General features: G+C 51.5%; 2 protein-coding genes across 3 annotated transcripts; both read right to left on the bottom strand.

Moving 5' to 3' along the window:
* Nucleotides 1-5,409: 5,409 nt before the first annotated feature.
* Nucleotides 5,410-12,190, bottom strand: KISS1 (KiSS-1 metastasis suppressor). The gene is made up of 2 exons (XM_044943322.1): nucleotides 8,136-12,190; nucleotides 5,410-5,922 (listed from the first exon to the last, which is right to left on the bottom strand). Exons 1-2 carry the CDS (start codon nucleotides 8,236-8,238, stop codon nucleotides 5,618-5,620), a joined length of 408 nt encoding a protein of 135 aa, XP_044799257.1. The 5' UTR covers nucleotides 8,239-12,190; the 3' UTR covers nucleotides 5,410-5,617.
* A 283-nt stretch (nucleotides 12,191-12,473) lies between these two features.
* Nucleotides 12,474-26,991, bottom strand: GOLT1A (golgi transport 1A). Of its 2 annotated transcripts, none has more exons than XM_025277671.2 (5): nucleotides 26,851-26,991; nucleotides 15,767-15,858; nucleotides 14,578-14,756; nucleotides 13,332-13,395; nucleotides 12,474-12,773 (listed from the first exon to the last, which is right to left on the bottom strand). In XM_025277671.2, the coding sequence occupies exons 2-5, from the start codon at nucleotides 15,806-15,808 to the stop codon at nucleotides 12,735-12,737; spliced, it is 324 nt and encodes a 107-aa protein (XP_025133456.1). In that variant the 5' UTR covers nucleotides 15,809-15,858; nucleotides 26,851-26,991; the 3' UTR covers nucleotides 12,474-12,734. The 2 variants fall into 2 exon arrangements, with proteins under 2 accessions (XP_025133456.1, XP_006062382.1); XM_006062320.3 differs by lacking the exon at nucleotides 26,851-26,991 and adding an exon at nucleotides 25,706-26,271.
* Nucleotides 26,992-27,170: the final 179 nt, after the last annotated feature.

Below are 27,170 nucleotides of genomic sequence, written 5' to 3'. Positions count from 1 at the left end.
ACGACTGAGCAACTGAACTGAACTGAATTTTTTCACTATGTCTCTGGTTTCTCTGTGTTTGTTTGTTTTAGTCTTCTCTTCCAAATAGAGGTTTTACTCAAGCTCCTGGGACAACTTGGTTCTCCATTCATTAACACAGACAGGTGGAAGGGCCTAGAAACTTGGTGTGCAGGGGCAAGGTTCACAGCTGGTGTACCCCACTCTGCTGCTGCTGCTGCTGCTAAGTCGCTTCAGTTGTGTCCGACTCTGTGCGACCCCATAGACGGCAGCCCACCAGGCTCCCCCGTCCCTGGGATTCTCCAGGCAAGAACACTGGAGTGGGTTGCCATTTCCTTCTCCAGTGCATGAAAGTGAAAAGTGAAAGTTAAGTCACGCAGTCGCCGACTCTTAGCGACCCCATGGACTGCAGCCCACCAGGCTCCTCTGTCCATGGGATTTTCCAGGCACGAGTACTGGAGTGGGGTGCCATTGTCCTCTCTGATACCCCACTCTAGATGAGGGCTTTCAGCAGACTTTTCCCTGGAACACTGCTACAGATGAATGTTTGTGTCCCCCCCAAATCATATGTTGAAATCTTAACTCTCAGTGTGATGATATTAGGAGGTGGGGCCTTCATGGGTGATTAGGTCATGAGGGTGGAGCCCCCATGAAAGGGATTAGTGCCCTTATATAAAAGACCCCAGAGAGCTCCCTGCTCCTTTCTGCCATGTGAGGACACAACAAAAGCACAGTCATCTGTGAACAGGAAAGTGGGCCCTCACCAGGTAAAATCAGGGTCCCTTGATTGTGGACTTCCCAGCCTCCAGAACTGTGAAAAATCAATTTCTGTTGTTAATTAGCCACTCAATTTGTGGTAGGTAGTTAAAACAGCCCAAGTGGACTAAAGCATGTACCCGTCAATGTCAGAATCTTTTGGTCTTTCCTCTGGGGCGTTATCTATCCCATTGCTGACTACATTCTAAGAAGAGGTTGCAAAAGGTCTGGGGAGTTACCCAGCAAGACTTTCACACAGTCCACTCTCTTTTTCCCTCTTTTCAGGCACTCTCTTTATCCCATCCTCATTGTGCTGGTGACCTCCTGACTTGAGTCTCTACTGATTCTTCCCAATGGGGAAGCAGGAAGTATGGCTGTGTTGGCTGGATAGAGGGGACTCAGTAAGTCTGACTTCTCCACATAGAGATTTCTAGCCAGTCCCCTGTTTTCAGTCTAGAATTTGTCCCAAGTACCTCCAGGTACCAGGAGTTGGCTCTGGGAGTCAATCAGTTACGGCCCTTCAGTAGTCCCCTTTTGCTGGCTTTGAGGTTGTAGCTTCCTTCATTCTGCCAAGTCCTCCATCTAATTTCCATCTTCAATATTTGGCTGTCATTTCTCACCTGCTGTGGTTTCCTATCCCTTCTCTCTGTCCTTGGGAATTTATTCCTTTCTTGTTCCTTTGCTATCTTTTAAGGGGCTTAAGGAGTGAACAGGCACGAATGAGTCAAAAGTGGTACCGTGAAACATTTTGTGAAGGTAATATGTCGACAAGATAGTTGTTAGACTATATTGTGACCAGCAATCCCACTCCTGGGCATACACCCTGAAAAAACCACAATTCTAAAAGACACGTGTACCCCAGTGTTCGTTGCAGCACTATTTTTGGTAGCCAGGACATGGAGGCAACCTAGATGTCCATCAACAGATGAATGGATAAAGAAGTTGTACTACCTATATACTGTGGAATATTACTCAGCCATAAAAAGGAAAGAATTTGAGCCAGTTCTAGTGAGGTGGATGAACCTAGAACCTCTAATACAGAGTGAAGAAGTCAGAAACAGAAAAACAAATGTCGTGTATTAACACATATGTATGGAATCTAGAAAAATTGTACTGATGAAGCTATTTGGGGGGCAGGAATAGAGACACAGACATAGAGAACAGACCTTGGACATGGGGTGGGGAAGGAGAGGGTGGGACGAATTGAGAGAGTAGCATTAACACATATGAATACCATATGTAAGATGATAGCCAGCAGGAATTTGCTGTCTGATGCAGGCAGCTCAACCCAGCGCTCTGTGACAACCTAGAGGGGTGGGATAGGGTGGGAGGTGGGACAGAGGGTCAAGAGGGAGGGGACATATGTATGTATACCTATGGCTGATTCATATTGATGTATGGCAGAAACCAACACAACATTGTAAAGCAATTATCCTTCAATTGAAAGTAAATAAAAATTTTTAAAAGGCTATATTGGACACATAATAAATAAAATATAGGCAAGCAAAGTCCAAAAAAAGGATGAAATTGGCGGCTCTTTGCTGTAATCTGGCTCTCTCTTGATGACCAAAATCAGCCCTGCTGGCCTCCAGGCCCCCTGCTCTGAGCCTGTTGGGCTCTGATGTCTAAAATGGAAGGAGGCACCCAAGGTGAGCAAGGGCACACTAGCTCCCCTGGGACTTGACACCTTCGCCTCCCTATAACCAAGTCTGGACCTGGGGAAGCTGCTTCCAGAGAAAGAAGGAGACAGGGACCAAATCAGTTGCCTGATCCCTAATAGGAGGTTTGAGGGGAGGAAGCTTGCTCTGGGGATTGATGAGCTCACCTGTGTTGTTATTAAAGAAGTCAGAGAGGGATCAGGATACAGTTACGTTGACTGCCAGAGACCTGCTACCCAAGACAAATCATTCAGGAAGAAGGCTGGCTCTGCCACACAGCAGAGCAGAGAAAGGAAAGGTTGTAGTGTGTAGGATGATGATGATACTTTGAACTGGAATGTCAGAGTCTCACTCTGGCTCTCGAACTTGCCAGCTATGTGACCTTGGACACATCACTTAACCTTTCTGAGAATACTGCCCACTTCATGCAGTTGTTGTGAGGTTAAAATGGAGTAGCTCTGCACTTGGCACAGTGTAGTTTCTTAAAAAAAAATTGCTCGTTAATATATTAAGAGTGATACTAGAGGCAGAAATCCCCCTGGATCCCTCCCACTCCCACCCCTCATATGCTTCAGGCCATGAGACCAACACCCTCCTAGTGCAACAGACTTACCAAAAGGGGAGGAACATGGAAAGAGGTCCTCCCACTTCCCCTTCCCCAGGGAAAGATGCCCAGGCCTCCTGGGTTCTAGCCCCTTGGGGACTGTCCAGAGTTCTCAGTAAGGAGTGCATTTGAGAGCCCAAGGCAATGGCACCCCACTCCAGTACTCTTGCCTGGAAAATCCCATGGACGGAGGAGCCTGGTAGGCTGCAGTCCATGGGGTCGCTGCCAGTCGGACACGACTGAGGGACTTCACTTTCATTTTTCACTTTCATGCATTGGAGAAGGAAATGGCAACCCACTCCACTATTCTTGCCTGGAGAATCCCGGGGACGGGGGAGCCTGGTGGGCTGCCATCTCTGGGGTCGCACAGAGTCCGACACGACTGAAGCGACTTAGCAGCAGCAGCAGCAGGCAGCCCTACCTCCAAGTCTTCGGGCCCTGTTGCCCTAGCTCTCTGAGCCAGAGGTCTCGGGAGTCCCTGGGAGTCCCAGGGGCGCCTCACTGCCTGCAATGTGCTCTGGACATTCCCTTCAATCTGTTCAGAGTCAGGCTGGGACCCTCATGAAACCAAAGACCCCCTTCATCCCTTGGAGACCCCCATCCCTACACAGTACATGGGGCCAAGAACTGCAAGGCCTGGGGTCCTTGGAGAGAAGACAGGATTGGCAGACCCGGTTCTCCTCCTGCTGCCCACTGAAGCAGCTGGAGCAGAGATCCTGGAGAGCATCTGGGCTGCAGAGGGAGCTAACAAGGCCTGAAATGCAGTTAGAGGGGCCACACCACAGACAGTCACACAAACACACGTGTGCTTCTCACATTTACCCCTCTCTTACACATACCTTCTCACACACAGGCCTGCTTCGTATACCAAAGAACACGTTTCACCCCTGAAGTCACACACACACACACACACACACACACACACCTGTCTCCTATCTGCTTAAAGTTAAGGTTATGGGGAGAGTTAGAGGGGATCAAAAGAGATTTTGTAAAAGTAAGCTGGCTAAGAGCAAATTTTGGAGACTTGTTAACTTCTTCCTGCCCATAGACTTCATCAGAGAAAGGACTAGTCCAGGAATAGGAGAACAACTCACCTAACAGAGTAGGTGTTGAGTTTATGATTCCTCTCCTAGAAGTACAGAGACACACTCGAGGCTGTTTGGGGGATGATATATCAGCAGCATCACCCTGTCACACCACACTAGGACCCGAGCTCACAGCAGTTTCAAAAACATGAGAGATCCTTGAGGACGGTTTCAGGGTAGAGATGAGGTGGGGCAGGTTGTCCTGTTTCCATGGCAGCCTATCTCACTGCCATAGCAACAAGATTCTGCCTCTAATCCGCAGAGCTCGGGTTTCTGTAACTGGTGTTTCATGGAACGGTGGTGAACCCCACAATCCTTCTAGGAAAGAGCATTTCCATTCTAGACCAAGCAGGGTAGTGGTAGCCTGAGGCTGTCAAATAGGGCTGGGTTTTTCTGTGGGCAGAAGCCTTGATTTCCTGGAGTTTCCTAACTACTCTGTCCTTCCTACAGCAATTTAAACTCCCCAGCCATTGGGGACCCCCAGGAATGTCTGCACAAGGCAGATTGACCCTTTCTGATGTCCACCACAGCTTACTCTAATGTCATGCCATGTCAGAGAAGTGTGACAGTGCGATGGGGAAGCCAGGCTCTGCAGTCAGGAGCCTGAAATGGCTTGCTACTCATTGGCTGTGTGCCTCGAGTGTTATTTTTCTTTTTAAACCTTAGGGTATTCACTGTGGAAAATGAGGTCAATACATGCTAAGCCCCTTGGGTGCCTCCAAGGATGTAGAGAAATGATGCACATAAAATCCACCCAGGGTTTCCAGGGGTTGCAGTGTTGAATGCATGGCCCAGTCCCTGCTGACACTCTTTGCAAATGGAGTGGGGCTTTAGGGTCTTGTGGCCAAGCACCCCAGTGGAGGTCTCACTGTGGAACTAGGCTGATATTTATACCTCAGTGAATGGGGCAGTGGTCAGTATAGTCTCTCAGATCAGGCTGTTCGACTGGTTGAAAACTTCCCTGGGAAAAGGGGTGGTGCTTAAGCCAGCTGCCTTCCCCCTCCTCAAAGTGTGGGCGCGGGGCTCAGGGCCCTCTGCAAAATGCTTGCTACCCAGCTGCAGTGACATAAGTCTAGGAACTGAGAGAACGTCTTCAGAAAATTTTATAGTAATTTGATGTTGCTGTAATACCACCCAAGCAGCATCCAACTGGGGTTTCTTTTTGGTTGTTTTTTAAAGTCTTAGATTCTGTGTGTGTGTGCGTGTGTATGTGTGTGTAATAGTACTGATCTGCCCCATTGGGGGAAAAACAAGCTGGTCCTTCACCACCTCTAGTTTGAAAAGCACTGACCTCGATAAGATGATAAAGCCACCTTAAAACCAGCTAAAGATGAAGTTGAGAGACAGTGTAACAATCTCACCCGCGCCACCTGCAAAAATGAGCCCCAGGTCACACGCAGGTGAGTCGGCAGCATTTCTTTTATTGCTTCGGTACACAAATTGCAGGTCGACAGCCCTGCCCTGCCCGCCCCACTCCGGCCCGGGTGGGGCTGGAGGCGAAGGCCCTACCTCGGCGCTCAGCCCCGCACGGCGCTGCGGCCCCCGGGCAGCGCCGCCTGCCGCCTGCCGTAGCGCAGGCCGAAGGAGTTCCAGTTGTAGGCGGACACGTCCTTCTCCCGCTGCACCAGCACCGCGCCCCTCGGGGACGGGATCAGGCGGCTGCGCGGGGCGCACGGGCCCAGCCGCTGGGGGCCCGCGGAGCTCTCAGGGGGGCACAGCGCGGCCCCCCGAGGCCGAGGCCCGGCCGCCTCGGGCTTCCCCGCCGCGCACCGCAGGCTCTGCTCCCAGGGCGCCCGGAGCGTCGCGGGTCCAAGCTGCGAGCCTAGGACAGAGCCACAGGGAGAGGCTGAGTGAGGCGGGGGCCGGAGAGAAGCTTTGGACCACCTCCTCACATCCCCATCTTCGGCTTCCCTTTTGTCCCTTGAGCCCTAGGAAGCTCAGCGCTCCACGCTGGGCACCAGCAGCATCTTAGCTTGGGTGGCTAGTCCATTTGCTCCTCTCTCCTTCAACATAGCTATGATTTCAGATATTTCACAGGATTTTCTTGAGTGTCTTTTACATTGAATTCTTTTTTTTTTTTTAAGGAAGCAAGCAGGATAGAGCTTGGAAATAATCAGCTTCGCTTCTCTTCGCAGCTGGCTGGCTGGCCCTCTACCCCTGCTTTTCATCAGGCTCCTACTAGACCGAGCTCCTTGGGGTGGTCAGGGCCATGTCCACTCATCTGAGTCTCTCAGAGTCTTGAAAACAGTGCCTGGCTCATAGCGGGGCCTCAAAAAGCCTTGTTAAATATATAAAAACTAATGAAAGGCTTGCAGTCAAACAAATGAAGAAAGCGAAGCAAAGACCACTGTGCTCCCACACCCTCAGCAAATGTGACCCCTAATAAGCTATATCAGGGCTTCAGCATAGAAGGGGAACTGGGTCACCTCAACCAGCTCGCCTCCCCTACTCCCCGTGTAATCTCTCCCCTTCACACTGAGGGCTAATGAGGCTAACTTGGAAGGCACTTCACATGCAAGGCTCATTAAGTTCATTAAATTGTTAGCAGTAAGATAGTGCAGCTAGCTCTCAGGAGACAATGGCCCCAGCCAGCTGTGGCCAGGGATAGGTGGAAATGCGGTCTGGGGTGTGAGTGGGTGTGTGTTGGGTGGAGGGGGATAGTTGACTCTGAGCTCTGCCCATCAGTGCCCTGGCACTCTCTGGAGAAGAGGAGTGTGGGTGAGTCTGGTCCAGGGTGAGTGATAATCTTCCTAGGGGGGCCGTGGGCCTGGCTGAGATGGGAGGGACGAAGACCTCTTGTCCAGCTACAGCCATCATCCCAGCAGGTGGATCATTACTTAGGCATCACTGTTTTTAGCATCACCCAAAAGGTTTTGCCAAAAAGAGCCAAGAGCTCAGTGTCCCCAGGGCGGTGATGACATTATTCTCTGGGGGATCCTCCCTTACCCAGAAAGAGCACCCGGTCCCAGGAGAGAAGATGTTCTTGGCAAGGGACGCCCGCGTCCATGATCTCTTTGCATTGGAACATCTTTTTTTTTCCATTTATTTATTTTAGTTGTGGCCGAACAGGGTCTTCTGCACATGGGCTTTCTCTAGTTACAGCCAGCAGGGGCCACTCTCTAGTCGTGGTAGGGGGGCTCTCATAGCGGTGGATTCTCCTGTTGAGTCCGGGCTCTCAAGTGTGCGGGCTTCGGTAGCCGTGGTTCTTGGGCTCTAAAGCACAGGCTCAACAGTTGTGGTGCTTGGGCTTAGTTGCTCCTTCCCAAACCAGGAATCAAACCCGTGTCTCCTGCAATGGCAGGCAGATTCTTGACCACTGAGCCACCAGGGAAGCCCGCTTTGGGATATCTATGAGCACAGGGACATCTTGTGTAGAAAGAATGCTGCACGTTCCATAGCTGGAGAGGAACAGAGGTCCCAAGAGGCCAGGCTGACCACCGAGCAGTGTTAAACCTTGATTCCTGACTTGGCGATGAGCACTAGCTCACGCCCTGTAGAGGGCACTCTTGGGGGAGCTCAGCACCTGCTGGGTTTCTGCAGCCTTGGATTGAGTGACTTTGGGAAGGTTTCTTTACCTCTTTGGGCCTCAGTTTCTCCAGCTCTTCAATCCCACAATGAACTCATAAGATTGAGAGGTATTAAGGATCTATCCTTTTGTGTAGGTTTTTTTTTTTTTTTCCAGATTCCCCATAAAGGAACTGAGGTCACTGATAAGATAGACTTGCATAGTAAATGCCTGCCCAGCAGATCTGCACAGAGGAGCAGCTGGCATCGAGCACAGAAGCCCGTGAAGGAGCTCGGGGGTTACCAAGCACCTGCACTTGGATGAGCCTCCTGATGTCTGTAACGGCAGAAATCCGTCTCTTGCTTGCAAGGTTAGTGGGGCCCCATACGTGTTGCATGTGCCAGTCTTAGGTTTCCATTGTGCAGCTTTACATTCATAGCAGCAGATTAGCCATCTCTGAAAAATGTGGCAACTCTCATTTTGCATCAGTTCACTGCTCCCTCCCAACCTTCTTCCCAGACAACTCATACCTGTGGTTCTAGGACTCTCCATGGGCGCCACCTTTTCCAATGTCTCCCTGAAGGCGGTGGCACAAAGGAAAAGCATCAGCTGCCAGGAAAGCAGCACGTTCATCCTGGTGAGAAGATGCAGGTCCTGGAAGTGCCCTGAGGCCAAGACAGAGAGAGGGAGGAGGAACGGGGTTAGGCGCTGCCTGGGCTAGGCCCTGGGCAGAGCCCTGCATGCAGCAGGCACCTGGAAGAGAGGAGACAACCCTGCCCTTGGAAGCCCCCGTGGAGGGATGAGCCAGAACCGACAGAGCAGGGAAATAGGACTGAGAGCCCTCTCGCCATATAGTTCAAGCTAAACTCGTGCTAGGTGAGGATCGTCAGGGAGGGCCTCCTGCCAGGCGAGGCCAGTAAAGTTAGGAAGGAAAGAAAGGAGGGAGGAGCCATACTTGTGGAAGGGGCAGGACTGCTCAGGTTGGAAAATGGCCAGGGTTCTGAACTTTGGGTTTGCTTGAGAGGAATGTTGGAAAAACGAGGAGTGAGATGCGAGGAGTGGAAAAACGAGTGTAACGATGAGCAGGGAGGGGTTAAGTGAGGTGGGCAAGGAGCTGCACTGAGTGGAGGATGCTGAGGCCCAGGCCATTTCCCGGGAGCCTGGGAGCAGGGGCCTCTTGCCTGCACTCTAGGCTTTGCCGGAATCACAGCTCTCCATGCTCCACTCTCCCAGCTGGAGCGTGCCTTTCTAAATCCGGCCCAGGCCCTCTTGCTGTAACAGGAACTTCTTTTTTTTCCTTTTTCAAGAAAAAAGGAAGAGGTAATCATCTTGCTTGCTCTCATAACCCTTCATAGCCTTGAAAGCCATCATTAAATTGTCTTATTGCCTATAATTCAGGAAAGAGAAAAAGGCTTTCCCTGATGGATCAGGTCAATTGTCTCCACATTCTGTTCTCTGTGGGCCCTGAGAGGGTATGGATTTAATTGACTGTGTGATCTTGGCAGTTGAGGGGGGAGCTGTAGACTCTGACCCCCTTTTCACCCTCTTCCCTTCTCATCCTCCACTGCCCCCCTCTGGCTCTTCCAGCTCGCAAGGCTGATTTCTCTTTGGAAAAGTCATCAGGCACTTTGAGACTGTCCAGCAAACACAATGAAAGACAGATTGGTGGAGAACAGGCAGCACTGCAGGCTGAGCGGAACGGGTGTGGGTGCCAGATCTAAGGCCGGACCTCCCTGTGCGGTCAGGGGGAAGTGGGTGGGGGAGCTGTTTGTGCCCATCAGCTGCCAGTGGCAGCTCAGCCCATCCATCCCTCTGTTCTTGCTCCTGCGCCCTGGTCCCCTCCTGCTCCCTCGAGATGCAAGCATGGGGTAGAATAAGAATGGTATCAGAAGGACTCAAATGTGGCTGCAGCTCCTCCCTCCCTCCTGTGAGATTAGAACAGGTCCACCCCCAATCTCTGGATCTTATTGTTACCTGTGAAAAATAAGAGCATTGGATCAGACTGGCCACTAACTGTCCCCTCAGATGGTCACTTTCCTTGTAGACTTTGACTCTGTGATACCCTGAAACCCAGATCATGGCTTTCTGCACCGGCCTTAAGGCCTGGGGCAGGGCGTGGAGTGGAGACAGGTTCAATCCACTAGAGAGAAGAGTGTAAAACTGTTTCTGTTGTGGCTTTAGACCATGGGTGCACAGGGTCCAGGTCAGTTCAGAAATCACTCCTGGTAACAACAACCAGGTATTGCACACCTTCCCCGGGCCTTCCCCTGAGATCTAGCGCAAGAAATCGAGTCATAAGCAGACCGTCTCAAGGTAACATGGCCAGTGATAGACCGGAGGCTTGTGAGCACGTGGGTGGGGTCAGGGAGACCCTGAGCCCCTTTTCACCCCCTTGCCTTCTTATCCTCCACTGCCCTCCTCCGGCTCTTCCAGCTCCCAAGTCTGATGTCTCTTTGGAAAAGTCATCAGGCACTTTGAGATTGACCATCAAACAATGGAAGACAGACTGGTGGGGAGCAGGCAGCGCTGCAGGCCGCCCGGGGTGCTTCAGAGCCCACCAGACCCTGACCTGGAGGGTCCAGGCAGGTTTTCTGCAGGGGTGGCGCCTGAGCTGATTTTCTGAGCACAAGTCAGCCAGATGAATAAAGGTTCATCGATGGCAGTCCCAGCAAGGAAGCCGACGCCAGGAGTAGAGGGAAGTGCCGCCCTCCAGCCTGCCAGGGGGGTGGGTCTTGGCTGGGGAGAGAGTGAGCGATGAGGCTGGGAAAGGGGCCACCAGGGGCTTCATCCCGGAGCGGTGTGAGTCAGACTGGAGTGTGTGTAGATGAGCATTTCAGGTGGAGAATTCAGGCTGCTCTTCAGAAGCAGGGTGGTACATGAGGGAGGGGGCAGTGGCCAAGCTGTGTGGTTAGAAGGTGGTGTTCCTCCTTCATGCTCCTCTCACTTGTAGTGCTTCCTCCCCATCCCAGCAGAGGTAGTGCTTGCCATGGGCGCCGTGTGAGAACTTTGGTTTTTCCCTCCTACCTGTCCCCAACACACACACACACCCCCCCTTGGTTCCTGCGCACAGGGGCTTTTAACATGTGGTAGAACTAAATTGTTTGGAAAAGAACCATCAGCTTCCAAGGGCCACAGTGGCAATTTTGTGGTCCCTCTGTCCCAGGGGTTTTGTACCTAGAGAGTAACAGAAACTCCAGGCTTGCTTGGAAAGCTTTTGGGGTGGGATGGCTCCCTTCTGGGGTGACCCCATCTCCTAGTGCCAGGGCTGGCAGGGCACTCACGAGCTCTTTGTTTACGTCTGTGTTTGCCATCTGCGCAACGGGGAACTGCTCAGAGGAGCCCCCCGTGTTCGCCAGGTCCCTACAGACGCCTCTGTGACCCCTTATCCCAGCCACGGGGAGCTCACTCACCGCAGTCACTCCCCAGAAAGTAACCCCCAAGGTCCTGGTTTCATAAAGTGCAAGTCAGTGTATCTACCCCGACACCCCACTCATCAGGGAAGATCAGCACCCCTTTTGCCTGCCTGGACACATGCCTGCTCCCACCTCGTGAGCCTCCCTGGGTCCAGCCAGACCCCTCCCCTGGTGTGGAGGCTGCAGGCCACCTACCTTGCCTTGGCTGTGTCCTGAGGGGTCTCCAAAGGATGACACCACTTGGGCAGGGGGGCACCTCGAGGGAGGCGAGCTGGGCTTATGGGCTCACTCTCACCGATGCCCTGATCATGTCCCTTATAAAGCCCAGGGTGACGTCTGCAGGCACAGACCCACCTCTGCCCGCCCCCAGCCCCTCGGAGGGTGCAGCCCTCCCGCTCCCTGCTGCTGGCTCCTGCCTCCTGGTGCCCGTGGCTAAAATCAGCCTTTTGCTCCCTCTCCAGGAGTCTTCCAGGGCTGGCTTTCTGATTCCTAATAGTTCTTTGCAGCCTCCTCACCCCAGGCCCACTCACAGATCCACTCTGCCCCCAAACAACGTGGAAAGGGACTGTTTGAGGGATGGGGGAGGCTCAGCATGCTTGTCCCCCATGTCTCCCCAGCCCTGGCAGCTCAGCTGGGGTCTCTAACCAGACAGTGGCTTCTGGGTTGAGGGCTGGGGTCTGGGCTTGGTAGGGGGATTGTCTCTTTTTTCTTCTCTGCTCCCTTCTTTCCCCAAGCAATTCCTGAGCTCAGCCCAGGGTTTGGAGAGGAATGCACAGTGGTCAGATGGGTGAGACAGGCATGTGACCAGCTAGCTAGGAAGGCAGCGCAAAAAGGCAGAAGGCGGGTATCCCTGGGAGTGCTGAGGGAACGGAGGAGAGCCCTCCAGGTCAGTGTGTGTGACGTGCCGCTCCTGCAGCACCTCGGCCACATCCTCGCCATTCTGAAATCGCTGTGAACCTTTCTTCGAAGTGGGGAGGTCTGCTTTCCTTGCACCCTCAGCACCCGCTCCTGGTTCTGCACAGACATAGGGCCCTCACAGAAACGTATTAAATGTACTCATTGCAGGGGATTCCTGACTCTTTCCTGGGCCTGCAAGAGTGTGCTTTACCCTTAGATGAGGGGCTTCCCAAGACAGACTGGGGCTCTTAGAAGGTAGGGGCACAGCCCTCTACCCCAGCACAGAAGCTGCTGGTGAGTGCGCTGTGCAGACATCCACCTAATCAATAGCTGGGAAGCACTTCCCACCATCCTGGGGATTAATACTCATCCCTTGTTTAACAGCTGCCGCTAACAGGGGCTTGCAAACATCTTATCTCCCTCATTAGGGCTGGTGAACATCAGGGTTTAATGATGGGCCGTGAGGGCTGGCCTGCCGCTCCTCGGGCGGAATGATGTCTGTGCGCCCACCCTGAGCCAGAGAGTGGGCTTAGTGGGCTAGAGACACTGAGTCTCGGGCACGTTCACAGCTTGGGGATTTAATCTCTGCTTTTCCTCTCGTGGGCCCTGGGTCTCTGTTCCCAGCAGTCCTGACGGCTTCCTGCATTGGCTTGGGGATCGAGGTCAGTCCCTCGGCTCCGTCCGTCCTTCTGGACCTGGAGAGGTCCGGATGCGTCAGGGGGATGAGTCAGTGCGGGGTGGGCGCCTGCGAGATGTCTCCCATTTCCTTTCCAGCCCCCTCGCCCAGTGATCCAAGTTCAAGGAGTGCATCTCTGCTGTTCAGACCATTGAACTGGTGCCTTGAAGCCTCTGGAACAGCTGTGGGAGGCAAGAATCATTACTCCAGACAAAGAGCGGGGAGCAGACTCAATATCCAGGTTATTATGAAGCCAGCCTTGAGAGCCAGGAGTGCCAGGTGCAGATATGGAGGGGGGCTGCAGGGGCGTGCCGGGGGCGGGCATGTCGAGGGGTGGCCGAGGGCCTCCCTGGGCTTCTAGAGGGCTTGTGTTCTCTTCACCCCAGGTGCTTCAGAGAGGGGAGGGGTGGGGCCGGGGACCACCCCCTGCCCCAAGAAGAGGATAGAGGCCCAGTTCTCCAGGAATCTGGCACTTTCTGCTGGGTCACTGAGACCCCCTAAGGCTCTGTTTCTTTGGCTCTAACAGGGAGCGGTTGACCGACACCATTCCCAACACCCACACCTTTGGCACAACTGCTCACAGAACCCTCATCCGCTCTTGTCGGGAAGAGGGGCTGAGACGGGCCAGCTGGGGAGGGGTTTTGAGGGGAGATGGGAAAGGATCCTCTGCAGCTTCACCAAGTCCGTGTGCTTCCCCCTCCCCAAGCACCACCACCAAGCCATTCACACGATTCACTTACCGCACTCAGGAAGGGGATGTTGGAGGCGCTGCCCAGGAAGCCAAAGGCAACAGGGAAAAAGCCCCTAGGAGCAGAGAGGGGGAGGGGGGATCAGGGATGAGCCGGAGGGGAGGCTGAGGTCCCGCTACAGGCTCCAGCTTTGGCTCCTGGGAGAGCAGGCCCTTGGACCCTGGGTAGGCATGGCTTACCATGCCTTTTCAAGACGCAGTACGGTTAGGGTAGTTATGAATGAAGGCCTTGGGGTCAGACTCCTGGGGTCCCATCTGGGCTCCACCTCTCACTGGCCCTTGGGCAAATTCCTTAACACCTCTGAATCTGTTTTCAGTTGTAAAATGGGGTTAATAGTAATAGCATCCACATCTCCACAAAGAACTGCTTGGGAAATGTTTATTTTTGTTAGTCGTCTCTCCCTAGACTGGCTGTGAACCAGCAGCCATAGGTTTCCAGGCCCCGGGCACGGATCACCGTTGGAGGCTGTGCTCAGATTGTTCTCCCCACACCCCTCCCCTGGCAAGAATGGTGACCCTCCAAAGGGCTTGGGGGCACAGAGGCTGGTGTGGGGAGGGAATAGAGATCTGAATTCTGGCTGAGCTGCTTCCTTTCCTTGGACCTCGGTTCCCTGAGGCCCACTTGCATTTCTGAGGTCTCTGGTAGCTGTGATTTTCTTCCCCCTTCAATGCTGCTGTAAGCTGTCTTTGTCAAGGTTTGGCTAGAACTACTGAGTCTGAGGGGCCCCACTCGCACTTTTGATCCACACTTGGATCAAGTTCAGATCCTCTGCATGCTCCTTGTGAGAGTTCCGGCAGCGGCAGCCTCTCTGGGCCTTGGTTTCCTTATCTACAAGAGGACAGCCCTACAGTGGGTTGTGGAGATGACAGAATGAGAGGAAAATTGTGAGCCTGCTCCGTGCCTGTGAGGGGCTTCGCAGATCTGAGTTCACTGGCTCTGCTCCCTGTCTGACTGCCAGGCTTGCGGGCAGGTCCTGGGCCTCCTCCCTGGTGCCGGGCACAGTGATGGGCACACAACAGCGCTCCATGTTTGCTGGTGGGTGTGCCGGTTCCTCCAGCTCGCAGTGTCCACCAGGGGCCCACCCCCATTCCCAGCCCTTCTGAGTCTCCGCCTCTTTTGGGATAAAGTCCGGCTTCTGCACGCACTGCCAGTCACGCTGCCCACACCCGCTGGAGCCTGAGCTCAGCTGCTCAGAGGCCCTGGGGTGCCCATCGCGAGGCCCGGGACCTGTGCTCACCTGAAGAGGCTAAAGAAGCCATAGGTTTCCAGGCACATGCCCAGGAGAGGCCAGCGCAGCAGGACGATAACCACACCCCCCAGGAAGAAGCTGGTGCCCTTGAGTTTGTGCCTCTGGAAGAAGAAGGAGAACGTCCTCCTCAGGCCGATGATGAGGGAGAGGCCAGTCAGGAACAGCAGCTGTGGGGAGGGAGAGCGGTCGGGGGTCAGGCGGGTGAGAAAGAGCACGCTGGCTGCGCGCCCTCCTCCCCCTTCAGAGTCCGTGGCCAGGCCCGGAGCCGCACAGGATTGGGGGGCAGGACTTGCTCCTTCTTCAGAGGCCGAGGTATCAACGAGGGCGAGCCAGCGGGAGCCCCAAGTCACTGGGGCTGGTGAGGGGCAGAAGGGCCCAGAGGCCTTCGGAGGCCTCTCGCTTGTCACCCAGCTCAGCCCGGTTTCTTGCATCCCAAGCACTTCCTCAGGTATGATATTTCTCATCACACCTCCCAGGTAACGTGGAAAAGACTCCATTTCACAGAGGCTGAAAGCCAGGCCTGAGTAGGTTGGGCAGCCACACCCGAGTCCCAGGGAGCCCTGGCCCTCCACCCCGCAGCCTGTCGCCACCTCAGCCAGGCTCCTCCCGAGCCCTGCGAGCGCCTCGGGCTCCTGTCAGACTGAGCCCTCAGCTCTCTTCCAGCATATTCCATGCTTTCCTGCCTTCTCCATACCTCTGCTCTAGCAGATCCACCCACCTGGAAGTGCTTTATGCTCCCCACACTCTTTCTTCTCTAAATTCTTTCTCGTCCTTCTCTCACTGTGCGTACTCTTTCCCCCAAGCACCTCTTTCTATATTAGGTGTATTTATCTTACAGTGACTTTACCACTGCCCCTGCCTTCCTCCCCAGCCATGTAGGTTGATGTCACATTCCCCTCCCTGGGTGGTGGGATTCTGAAGGGAGGGCGAGTGTCGGATTCATCTGAATTCCCGCCCTCCACCCCCAGCCCAGGGCCTCACCCGGAGCTAGCACGAGAATCCAGGTCCTCAGGTCCTCTGTGCCCGGGAGGCCTTATTGTCCATCCCCAGCCACCAGCCCTTGCCTGCCCAATGCAGGTGGCACACAATGCCTGGCTGGACCCGATCTGAGTAAACTCGGGGCCGACCCTCCCGGCCGTGGAGACCTCACGCAGGTTCACAGGGCTGGAAGACTCACATTTCCGAAGGCCAGCAGCACCGAATCAAAGTACAGGAGCATTCCGAAGAGGATGAAGAAGATGCCGAAGCCAGTGGTGCCCACACCAATCTCTGCAATGGGCAAGGAAGTTGTGGTGGGCTGGGTTTGGGGAGCAAGCTGGGATGCTGCAGCTGCCCCCATCGCCCCTGGACAGGTGCCCTCCGGGGGTGGGAGGCAGGGTGGCCCTGTTGTCACCCGGAATCTTGGCTTCCATGCTCTCGGCGAAGGATGGGAAGGAAGGGGCGGGTGGGCACAAGCCTCCGTTTAGCGCCTGGAAACTGCTGCTGGGCCCTGCCCACACCCTGCCCTCACCACAGCAAGCCGGTGCTGCCCTCGCTGCTTCTATTTGCAGTTCCCTCTTGTCTTCAAGATCTTCAGAGTTCTTCTTCTCTGCTAGAGCGTTATCAGGGTGGTGACTCCGGCTGAACACAACCCGTTGCCTGCTCTGTCCCTGTTTTCTTGTAGTTGGGAGCCACTTGATGCCAACTCACACCCGGGTCAAAGAGTACCACCAAAGACTCATAGCCGCAGCCCCAGAGGATCTCAGACCTGCTCAGCTGGCCTGCCCTATTTCTCAGGAGGCTTGTCCTCCTGATAATTCTCACAGCCTCTCCTTTCTTTTCTAAACTGCTCTGGTCCCCAGCTTTCCAGTGATGACCCTTCACACTTGATAGGGAAACAGAAGTCATCGACCAGATCCTCACCTGGAAATCTGTACCGCAGCCAGCAAAATGATTGCCCCATACTATTTCCCACAGAAGTTACACCATTCTACGTTCCTAGTAGTGATGGTAAGGGATTCCAACTTCTCTACATCCTCACCAACACTTGTTACTTTCTGGTTCTTGCTCCGTTTTGTTTCTGATAGCATTCATCCTAAAGGGTGTGAAGTGGTATCTCACTGAGGCTGTGGTTTGCATTTCCTTGATGATTACTAATGTTGAGAATCTTTCATGCGCTTGTTGGTCATTCGTGTATCTGTTTTTGAGAAGTGTCTATTTAAGGCCTTTGCTCATTTTTAAAACAGGTTGTTTGGATTTTTTGTTGTTCAGTTATAGGAGTACTTTGTATATTTTGGATAGTAACCCCTTATTGGATATATGATAAATATTTTTCCTACTTCTATATTTCCTATCCTATTCAAATATTTTCTCCTATTCTGTAGGTTGCCTTTTCACTCTCTTGTGTCTTTTGATGCACAGGAATTTTAAATTTTTATATAGTCCAATGTTTTTATTTTCTCTGTAGTTGCCTGAGCTTTTGGTTATCACACCCAAGAAATAATTGCCAAATCGAGCATTGTGAAGCTTTTCTCTTATGTTTTCTTCTAAGAACTGTTTTAGATCTTACTTAGAGCTAAAATGAACTTTAATTTTTACATGTGGTATGAGGTAAGGCTCCAGCTTCATTCTTTTGCCTGTGAATATCCAGTTTTCCCAACATCATTTGTTGAAAAGACTGTCCTTTCTCCACTGAGTGGTCTTGGTGCCCTTGTTGAAAACCATGTGCCCAGGTATGCCAGGGCTTGTTTCTGGGCTCTCTTTTACATTTCATCGTTCTCTCTGTTTGTCTTCCTGCCAGTCTCACTGCTTTGATTACTGTAGCTTTGTAATAAGTTTTGATATCAAGAAGTTTGAAACCTCCAACTTCATTCTTCTTTTTCAAGATTGCTTTGGCTATTCAAGGTTCCTTGAGATTCATGTGCATTTAAGAATGAATTTTTCTATTTCTGCAAAAAATGTCATTGGGATTTTGATAGATTATTGCATTGAATCTGTAGACTGCTCTGGGTAGTATTGACAGCTTAACAACATTGTCTGCCAATCCACAAATATGGGTCTTTCTACATATTCAGTTCAGTTCAGTTCAGTTCAGTTCAGTTGCTCAGTCGTGTCCGACTCTTTGCGACCCCATGAATTGCAGCATGCCAGGCCTCCCTGTCCATCACCAACTCCCGGAGTTCACTCAGACTCACGTCCATCAAGTCAGTGATGCCATCCAGCCATCTCATCCTCTGTCGTCCCCTTCTCCTCCTGCCCCCAATCCCTCCCAGCATTAGAGTCTTTTCCAATGAGTCAACTCTTCGCATGAGGTGGCCAAAGTACTGGAGTTTCAGCTTTAGCATCATTCCTTCCAAAGAAATCCCAGGGCTGATCTCCTTCAGAATGGACTGGTTGGATCTCCTTGCAGTCCAAGGGACTCTCAAGAGTCTTCTCCAACACCACAGTTCCAAAGCATCAATTCTTTGGCGCTCAGCTTTCTTCACAGTCCAACTCTCACATCCATACATGACCATTGGAAAAACCATAGCCTTGACCAGATGGACCTTTGTTGGCAAAGTAATGTCTCTGCTTTTTAATATGCTGTCTAGGTTGGTCATAACTTTCCTTCCAAGGAGTAAGCGTCTTTTAATTTCATGTCTGCAATCACCATCTGCAGTGATTTTGGAGCCCAGAAAAATAAAGTCTGATACTGTTTCCACTGTTTCCCCATCTATTTCCCATGAAGTGATGGGACCAGATGCCATGATCTTCATTTTCTGAATGTTAAGCTTTAAGCCAACTTTTTCACTCTCCTCTTTCATTTTCATCAAGAGGCTTTTTAGTTCCTCTTCACTTTCTGCCATAAGGGTGGTGTCATCTGCATATCTGAGATTATTGATATTTCTCCCAGCAATCTTGATTCCAGCTTGTGTTTCTTCCAGCCCAGCGTTTCTCATGATGTACTCTGCATATAAGTTAAATAAGCAGGGTGACAATATATAGCCTTGACATACTCCTTTTCCTATTTGGAACCAGTCTGTTGTTCCATGTCCAGTTCTAACTGTTGCTTCCTGACCTGCATACAGATTTCTCAAGAGGCAGGTCAGGTGGTCTGGTATTCCCATCTCTTTCAGAATTTTCCACAGTTGATTGTGATCCACACAGTCAAAGGCTTTGGCATAGTCAATAAAGCAGAAGTAGGTGTTTTTCTGGAACTCTCTTGCTTTTTCCGTGATCCAGTGGATGTTGGCCATTTGATCTCTGGTTCCTCTGCCTTTTCTAAAACCAGCTTGAACATCAGGAAGTTCATGGTTCATGTACTGTTGAAGCCTGGCTTGGAGAATTTTGAGCATTACTTTACTAGCATGTGAGATGAATGCAATTGTGCGGTAGTTTGAGCATTCTTTGGCATTGCCTTTCTTTGGGATTGGAATGAAAACTGACCTTTTCCAGTCCCGTGGCTACTGCTGAGTTTTCCAAATTTGCTGGAATATTCTACATATTAGCATCTTTTAAAATTTCTTTTAGCAACATTTTTTTAGTTTTCAGGGTAAGACTTTTGCCTCTTTAGTTAAGTTTATTCCTAAGGATTTTATTCTTTTTGATGCTATGGTAAAGGGAATCATGTCACTTCCTTTTAAAAAAATTACTGATGAGGTACAACTTAAAGTTTATATTTTATTGTTTATATTGTTTTGCAACTCACTTTATTTACTTAATATAGCTAAAATGCCTTATTTTCTTTTTGTTGAATATGAACATCATTTGTTATGATGAATAGAGAAAGAGCTAGAGTGTCTTTTTCAACTACAACATGTATAGCTTTATTAAAAATAACTTAATTTGTAAAAAGAAAACACATAGGTAGATTTTAAAGATAAAAGTTTTACTGGACTTGTTAACTAACATCTCAGAATTGATCCTCAGCGTCTCTGTGAAATTGGTATTATTGCCATGTTTCTATGTGTGTGCTCAGTCAGTCAGTCCTGTCCAACTCTTTGTGACCCCATGGACTGTAGCTCACCAGACTCCTCTGTACATGGGGTTTTCCAGGCAAGAATACTGTAGTGGGTTGCCATTTCTACTCTAGGGGATCTTCCCAACCCAGGGATTGAACCTGCCATGTCTCCATAGAGCGTTGTAAAAAGTTGCTAAAAGTTTGGTTGTTAAGAGACAGAACTAAGAAAACAAAACAAAAAAAGAATTATGAGGACAAGGCTTACTGGCTTAATTATATTTACAACTGAAAGAGAATGAAACACAATTGTCTTTCAGGTAATTAATCTTTCCTAATCTGTGCCCGTGGCTCAGTGGGTAAAGAATCTGCTTGAAATGCAGGAGACACAGGTTCCATCTCTGGGTTGGGAAGATCCCCTGGAGAAGGAAATAACAACCCACTCCAGTACTCTTGCCTGGAAATCCCATGGACAGAGGAACCTGGCGGGCTATAGTCCACGGGGTCGCAAAAGAGTTGGACACGACTTAGTGACTAAACAAAAACAACAACTTGTTATCATACAGATCTTAGGAGGAAATTAACACCAGTTCCAGTATAGAAATAAGGCTAAAGGCTTTCCTTAAAAGAATCATTAAAAATACAGAAATGAGATTTGTACTGAAACCTCATTCAACTCATATTTAAAAAAAAAAAAAAAAGCCAGCCTAATTAGTTCTCCCTTTTGGCAGAGTTGGATTTGTTAGGAACCAGCACAGCATCATTTCTCTCAACATATTGCCCCGCCACCAGAATCCATCTGCAACGAAGAGCAATTCCTCCTGTTTCTGACAAACCTCTGTAATCTATTCAAGCTTCCTATTTCTACCTTCTAGAATGCCTGCCTGAATTAAATCTCTTAGAGCCCAAGACACTGGGCAAAATACAACCTCCTTGGTTGTTATGAAGGTTGTGTTCTTTCCATTGCATGATTTTTCTACCTTCAGGGACAATAAGGGCTTCCCCAGTGGCTCAGCAGTAAAGAATCAGCCTGCAATGCAGGAGACACAGGAGAGTGGGTTTGATCCCTGGATCAGAAAGATCCCCTGGAGGAGGGCATGGCAACCCAATCCAATATTCTTGCCAGGAAAATCCCATGGAGAGAGGGGCCTGGCAGGCTACGGTCCATGGGTTTGCAAAGAGTTGGACATTGCTGAAGTGACTGAGCATGCATGCATGAAGAGACAATAAACTGAGGATCAAGAAGTATTTCTACCTTGTTGTGATTATTTTACATGGGCCAGGATATTGTGGAGGAAGACCACAATCTGAATGACAAAAATATCTTAAGTTTTTATGACCGCTTTAAAAACCTCTTATTAGAGGTCAGGAGATTAACACTGATACATGACTACCATCCAGTGCTCAGCCCCATTCACGTTTCATCAGTTGTTCCTGTAATACCATTCCCAGCAAAAAGGTCCAGTTCAGGGTCACACGTGGCAAGTGCTTGCCTTGTCTCTTCAGACTGTTACGTCTAGAACAGTTCTGCAGTCTCTCCTTGACAGGACCTTGACACTTGGAAGATCTGAGCCGGTCATCCAGTAGCACTCCCTCTATTTGGGTTTGTCTGATGTCTCCGCATGTCTGTATTCAGGTTATGCAGAAATATCAGCAAGAGGTGATGCCGTGTTCTCCTGCCACTGTCGGTGACGCATGATTCCCGTTTGACCGCTACTGAGGATGTTTCTTGAAGTCGGAGTCTGCAGGACCCTCCACATAAAGTGACCCTCCAGCTCCCACCACGACCCTGCCAGACGCCCCCCTCCTCCTGGCCAGCTGAACCCCACCCAGCGTGACCCCTCCAACCTGGGGAGCGCTCTGACGCCCACCCTGGGCACTGCTCCACTTCCGCAGTATGGCTTTAGGATGGAATTGTTGAAGAAGGAGGGAGGGGGAAGAGAAAGAGCCTATTTCTCTTTACAGAATTAACAGCACTGACTAATAGTAGTCATTGTTAACGCTGATGAGTGCATGGTGCCAGGCAATCTAAGCACTTCGTGTGTATTAACTCATCTCGTCTTCCTAACTGCCTATGTGGTAGGTATGCGTTCCCCCCATTTCACAGACAGAACTGAAACATGAATGGTGTTAACCTGTGCCCAGGGGTGTGCAGCCAGCAGCCAGCAGAACCAGGGTGTGAACCCAGTAGACCGACTCTAGAGAAGTGACTTGAACACCCTGTCCAGCCCACTCCTGCCCCCACCCCCTCTGCAGGAACTGCTCTGGCCCGGGCCTCCCGACATCCCAAATGCAAAGGATAGGGGTCGGGCCTCCTCTGTCAGCAGCTGGCCACCCCCTTCTTGCAGCATCCTCTAGTGGGCTCTGAGACACCATATTCTCGATTTCTTCCTGCTATTCTGGCCACTCCTCCCAGGCTTCTTTGCCAGCTCCCCTTTCTCTCTCTCCCTCCCGGGTCTGAACTACTCAGGGCTTCAGCTCCAGCTCATTTCTCTTCTCGTTCTAGTTGCACATGGACTCCCACTTCTTTAAGTATCTCCTGTGTGCTGACAATGTCGATATTTATCTCTCTAGCTCTTGGCTTCTTTGAGCTTCCAAACTCCTATCCAGCTGCCTACTTGGCATATCTGCATGTTTTTCTCTCTTCAGGACATCTTGAACTCAACAGGTCCAAACTGAGCTATTGGTTTTCTTCCTTAAAGCTGCACTTGGCTCAGTTTTCCCCTAATGAATAAAATGTCATCACCATCCATCCAGCAGCTCAAGGCAGAAGCCCAGTGGCCTCACAGCTCCGCCACCCCCTTACCCATTCGATCCACAGGTGAGTGTTATTGCTCCCATAACACTCCCAATTATTGGAGGAATCCTAAGTGTATCTTGAAAGCTGTCCGTTCCTCTCCATGCTTACGACTTAATTCTAAACCACCATTTCCTCTTTCCTGCACTCTGCGACATTCCCCAGTTAGTCTCCTGCTGCATTCCTGCCCCTGTTATCCCTTCTCCATACAGTCGTCAGGGGTCTTGGAAAACATGCAGTCTACTCGTATTAGTGCAGCGGACAATCCATCATGGCTTCCCATGGGCTTAGAAGGAAAGAGTCCTCCCAGCCGTGCCTTGGCTCCCGGGCCCATCACGGGGCCTCGGCTTGCTTTTCCGACTGCATCTCCTGGAGCAGGGCAGGCAAGAGAATGATCCTCGCCCGCCACACTCCGAGCACATCCTTGTTTCCAGGACGGGCCTTCCTGCCTCACGGCCTCTGTACACAGGGTTGCTTCCCACTTGTTATCTGGCCGACACACACTCCGCCTTCAGGTCTCAACGCAAATGTCAGTTTCTCAGGGAAGTCTGGTCGTCTCTCCATTCCTGACAATTTGGTTGCCTCATTTTTCTCTCTCGCAGGACTGACTTAGCACATTCTTCTTAGAACTTAGCACATTTTGGTTTAATAAAATGTAGGCTTGTCCCCGGGCTCAGGCCTCAGCCCTCTTCTCTATTTTTCCCCCAGGTCAGTGTTTCTCAACTTGGTGGGTGGGGTGAGGGCTGATAGATGGTGGTTGGCAATTCTGTTCCCAAGAAGGAAATGGCAGCGCACTCCAGTGTTCTTGCCTGGAGAATCCCAGGGACGGGGAGCCTGGTGGGCTGCCGTCTCTGGGGTCGCACAGAGTCGGACACGACTGAAGCGCCTTAGCAGCAGCGGCAGCAGCCAGGCTGATGGTCACAGTTGGTAGCGAGAGTGTGCTGCTGCCATCTAGCGGGGAGGGGCCAGGGATGCTGCTAAAATCCTGTAATAGGAAGCTCACTTCAGTTCAGTTCAGTCCTCAGTCGTGTCCGACTCTTTGCGACCCCATGAGTCGCAGCACGCCAGGCCTCCCTGTCCATCACCAACTCCTGGAGTTTACTCAGAGTCATGTCCATCAAATCGGCGATGCCATCCAGCCATCTAACCCCCTTTCCTCCTGCCCCCAATCCCTCCCAGCATCAGAGTCTTTTCCAATGAGTCAACTCTTCGCAAGAGGTGGCCAAAGTACTGGACTTTCAGCTTTAGCATCATTCCTTCCAATGAACATCCAGGACTGATCTGCTTTAGGATGGACTGGTTGGATCTCCTTGCAGCCCAAGGGACTCTCAAGAGTCTTCTCCAACACCACAGTTCAAAAGCATCAATTCTTCGGTGCTCAGCTTTCTTCACAGTCTAACTCTCACATCCATATATGACTACTGGAAAAACCATAGCCTTGACTAGATGGACCTTTGTTGGCAAAGTAATGTCTCTGCTTTTGAATATGCTATCTAGGTTGGTCATAACTTTCCTTCCAAGGAGTAAGTGTCTTAATTTCATGGCTACAATCACCATCTGCAATGATTTTGGACCCCCCTAAAACAAAGAACTGAAAGTCACGTCCAACTCTTTGTGACCCCATGGACTAATCCATGGAGTTCTCCAGGCCAGAATGCTGGAGTGGGTAGCCTTTCCCTTCTCCAGGGGATCTTCCTAACCCAGGAACTGAACCCAGGTCTCCTGCATTGCAGGCGGTTTCTTAACCAGCTGAACCACAAGGGGAGCCCACAAGGGAAGAATACTCAAATGGGTAGCCTATCTCTTCTCCAGTGGAACTTCCCAACCCAGGAATCGAACTGGGGTCTCCTGCCTTGCAAAGAACTACCCTGCCCACAAATGTCAGTAGTGGGGAGGCTGAGAAACTGTGTGCCAGACAATCTCATGGTTTTAAATACTATCCATATGCTGGCAATTCCCGAATTTCTCTCCATTCCAGACTCATATACCTGACTACCTACTTGACCACAAACTCAACATGTCTAAAACCCACCTCCCGCTTTCCTTCTCAACCCTTCTAATTGCTCAGGCTGTAAATATTGGAGGCACTCCTGAGTTCTGTCTCTCACACCCCACATCCAATCCACCAGCAAGCCCTTTGCGCAGTTTGCTCAGCGCACGCCTAGCACTATTTCCCACCACTTTGATGCTACCACCCTGGTCTCCCCACCATCTCTCACCTCAGAGCGTCTCCCCATCACCGTCTCCTGCCTCTTACCCAGCCTCTCTGTTGCTGTCCCTCCAGTCTGTCTACTCTCAGGCCAGTACTCAGAGGGATCTTTTAAAAACGTAAGCAGATCTACCACTCCTCTGCACAAACTCTTCTAACGGCTTCCTGTCTTATGCAGATGAAGCGGGAATCCTCATGCAGCCTGGCTGCTGGGTGGCCTCCTGACCAGCCACTCTCCTGACCAGGAGGAGAGTGGCCTCCTGCCGCTCTCCCGTCCTCACTGAGCTTCACCCACTCTAGCCGCCTTGTGTTCCTACGCAATGCCTCCGGGCTTTGGCCCTGGTGGTCCCCTCTCCCAAGAAGATCTCTCCCTCCATACAGCTACGTGGCTTTGCCCCCTCAATTCCCATGCACTTTCCCTGGGGAGTTTAGTGATCACTCTATACAAAGCAGTAATCCCTCCTACTCATCACTCGCACGCCTCTTTACCCTGTTTTATTTTTGTCCAGAGGGTGTCTCACCACCTGACATACTACATACTGACCTCTTCATTGGCTGGTTACCTGTTTCCTCATCCTGGAGTATAAGCAGGGAATATATGTTTCATGTGAATGAATGGATACTGTCTCCAGTTCACAGATGAGACACTGGCTTTAAGTAACTCTCCCAAGCGAAACTCACAGAGCCAGTTCTCATCACTGTTCCCGGCCCTGGGGACTACCTCCCTGCCCTCTCTCGTGAAGAAATGGGAAAGACATTTAGGAGTGAAGACAGGGTGATATAGGGAGACGATTTGAGTTTAGTGTCTGATAAGAATGTGCCAGGGCTGCAGGAGACTTTAAGAGTTTCTGGGGGAAAGAGCCTGAATAGGCAGAGGCCTTCTAGGTCCACCCTTGCAGTACCCCCAGTTTCAGAATCCTGAATGGGGATGGGATCAAAGTGGTGAGACTGCCAGTTCCTCCAGGCAGCAGCCTCTGGCCTCCTGGGAGCTCTGAGCAGCCCTCGCCCCGGTCGGCAGGGATCCCAGCTGGCCCCGGCCCTGCGGCCTGGAGGAGGCCAACGTGGCAGCTCCCAGCCACTGGCTCCAGAGGTCACCTTGCAGGTTCCCCAGGGCCGGCCAGGCTGGGAGGGGCCACACCTCCCCGCACCCCAGCCCAGCCCCCTCAGCAGCATGGGCCCAGCCCCCAGCACTCACTCTGCCATTCAGTGATGGAGATCATGTCGAGGGCTGCCTGGGGGACGCTCCAGGAGGAAGCTGGCCAGGGGCAAGGAGCCCTGGGGACCGAACCTGGACATGCTCAAGGGAAGCTGACCCTTGGTAAGTTGTGAAATGAGCCTCTGGCAAATCATTAACTCCCCAACAAAGACACACACCTACACGCACACAGACACACACACTCACCCACATACACTCACATACAGGGCTGCTTAAAGTCACAGTTTCTCCCAGAGGGCACTGCTCCCTCCCTCTGGGAAGTCCACACCCATCTGATTCCTGTAATTCCCCCCAACCCATCCACTGAGGCTGAGTTCTGCAGTTTCCATCTCTCTGGCAAATCTTGGACTGTTTAGGGAAGAACTGTTTAGGGAAGTACCTGGGTTCCTTACATGGTTTGGTGGACAGTGTGGGAAGAGTTGGGATCTGTTTCTCTTTGGGAAAGTACTATTAATAAATTCATTTGTTGATTAAATTCATTAATAAATGCAGTATGAACTCAGAAGTGAAGTCAAAAGCAGTATTACCGTAGTACCTCCAGCCAGTGTTAAGGGAAGCATAATGCAAATTCAAGTTGGAACCCACCAAAAAAGATAGCCCACAACCAAAGGCAAAGGAGAAGCTGCAACACGATGGTAGGAGGGGTGCAATCACGTTTAAGATCAAACCTCGTGCCCCCCAGAGATGCTTGGAGGGCACAAACAAAACCTTGCATGCACCAGGACTGAGGGAGAGGAGCAGTGACCCCACAAGAGACGGGCCAGACCTGCCGTGGTGTCTGAAGGTCTCCTGCAGCGGCCTGCTGCAGGGACAGGGGCTCCAGCGGCAGCAGTCCTGGGAGGTGCGGCCTGTGGCCCAAGTCCTCCTGAGGAGTCACCAGGAGCCCCACTGTCGGGCCGCCAGGCAGGCGACTCACAAACTGGAGGACAATCATACCAAAGAAGTTCTCACTGCTCTGAAGGTTCCAGGCCCCACCAGACTACCCAAGTAAAGGGACTCAGTATCCCCGGGGAATCTGCCTTTGAAGAGCAGAGAGACTCTTGGCAGGCACGAACAAAATCTTGTGCACACCAGGACCCAGGAGAAGGGAGCAGTGACCCCACAAGAGACTGAGCCAGACTTGCCTGTGTGTGTGGGAGTCTCTGGTGGGGCGTGGGTCGACAGCACGGGGTCAGGGCAGTGGCCACAGCAGTCCTGGGAGGCTCAGGGTGCTGGCGTAAGTCCTTTTGAAGGAGGTTGCCATTACAGCCATTACCCCTACCAGTTTGGCCTCAGGCCAAACTACATGGAGGGAACACAGCCCCACCCATCAGCAGAAAATTGGATTAAAGATTTACTGGGCATGGCCCTGCCCACCAGAGCAAGACCCAGTTTTCCCCACAGCCAGTCCCTCCCATCAGGAAGGGTCCACAAGCCTCTTATCCTCATCCATCAGAGGGCAGAC

The sequence above is a fragment of the Bubalus bubalis genome, chromosome 5 (genome assembly GCF_019923935.1).
Source record: "Bubalus bubalis isolate 160015118507 breed Murrah chromosome 5, NDDB_SH_1, whole genome shotgun sequence".
Classification (NCBI taxonomy): Eukaryota; Metazoa; Chordata; class Mammalia; order Artiodactyla; family Bovidae; genus Bubalus; species Bubalus bubalis.
The sequence above is the reverse complement of the archived record's forward strand: the minus strand, read 5'-3'. Positions and strand labels throughout refer to the sequence as shown.

Coding starts and splice junctions, on each gene's coding strand:
- KISS1 (XM_044943322.1), bottom strand. CDS start 8,238: ATGAACGTGCTGCTTTCCTGGCAGCTGATGCTTTTCCTTTGTGCCACC. Junction 5,923..8,135: donor GGAGAGTCCTAGAACCACAG/GTATGAGTTGTC, acceptor GCTCTGTCCTAG/GCTCGCAGCTTGGACCCGCG.
- GOLT1A (XM_006062320.3), bottom strand. CDS start 25,730: ATGATCTCCATCACTGAATGGCAGA. Junction 15,859..25,705: donor CTCCATCACTGAATGGCAGA/GTGAGTGCTGGG, acceptor TGCCCATTGCAG/AGATTGGTGTGGGCACCACT. Junction 12,774..13,331: donor ACATCCCCTTCCTGAGTGCG/GTAAGTGAATCG, acceptor TGCCTCCCACAG/CTGTTCCAGAGGCTTCAAGG.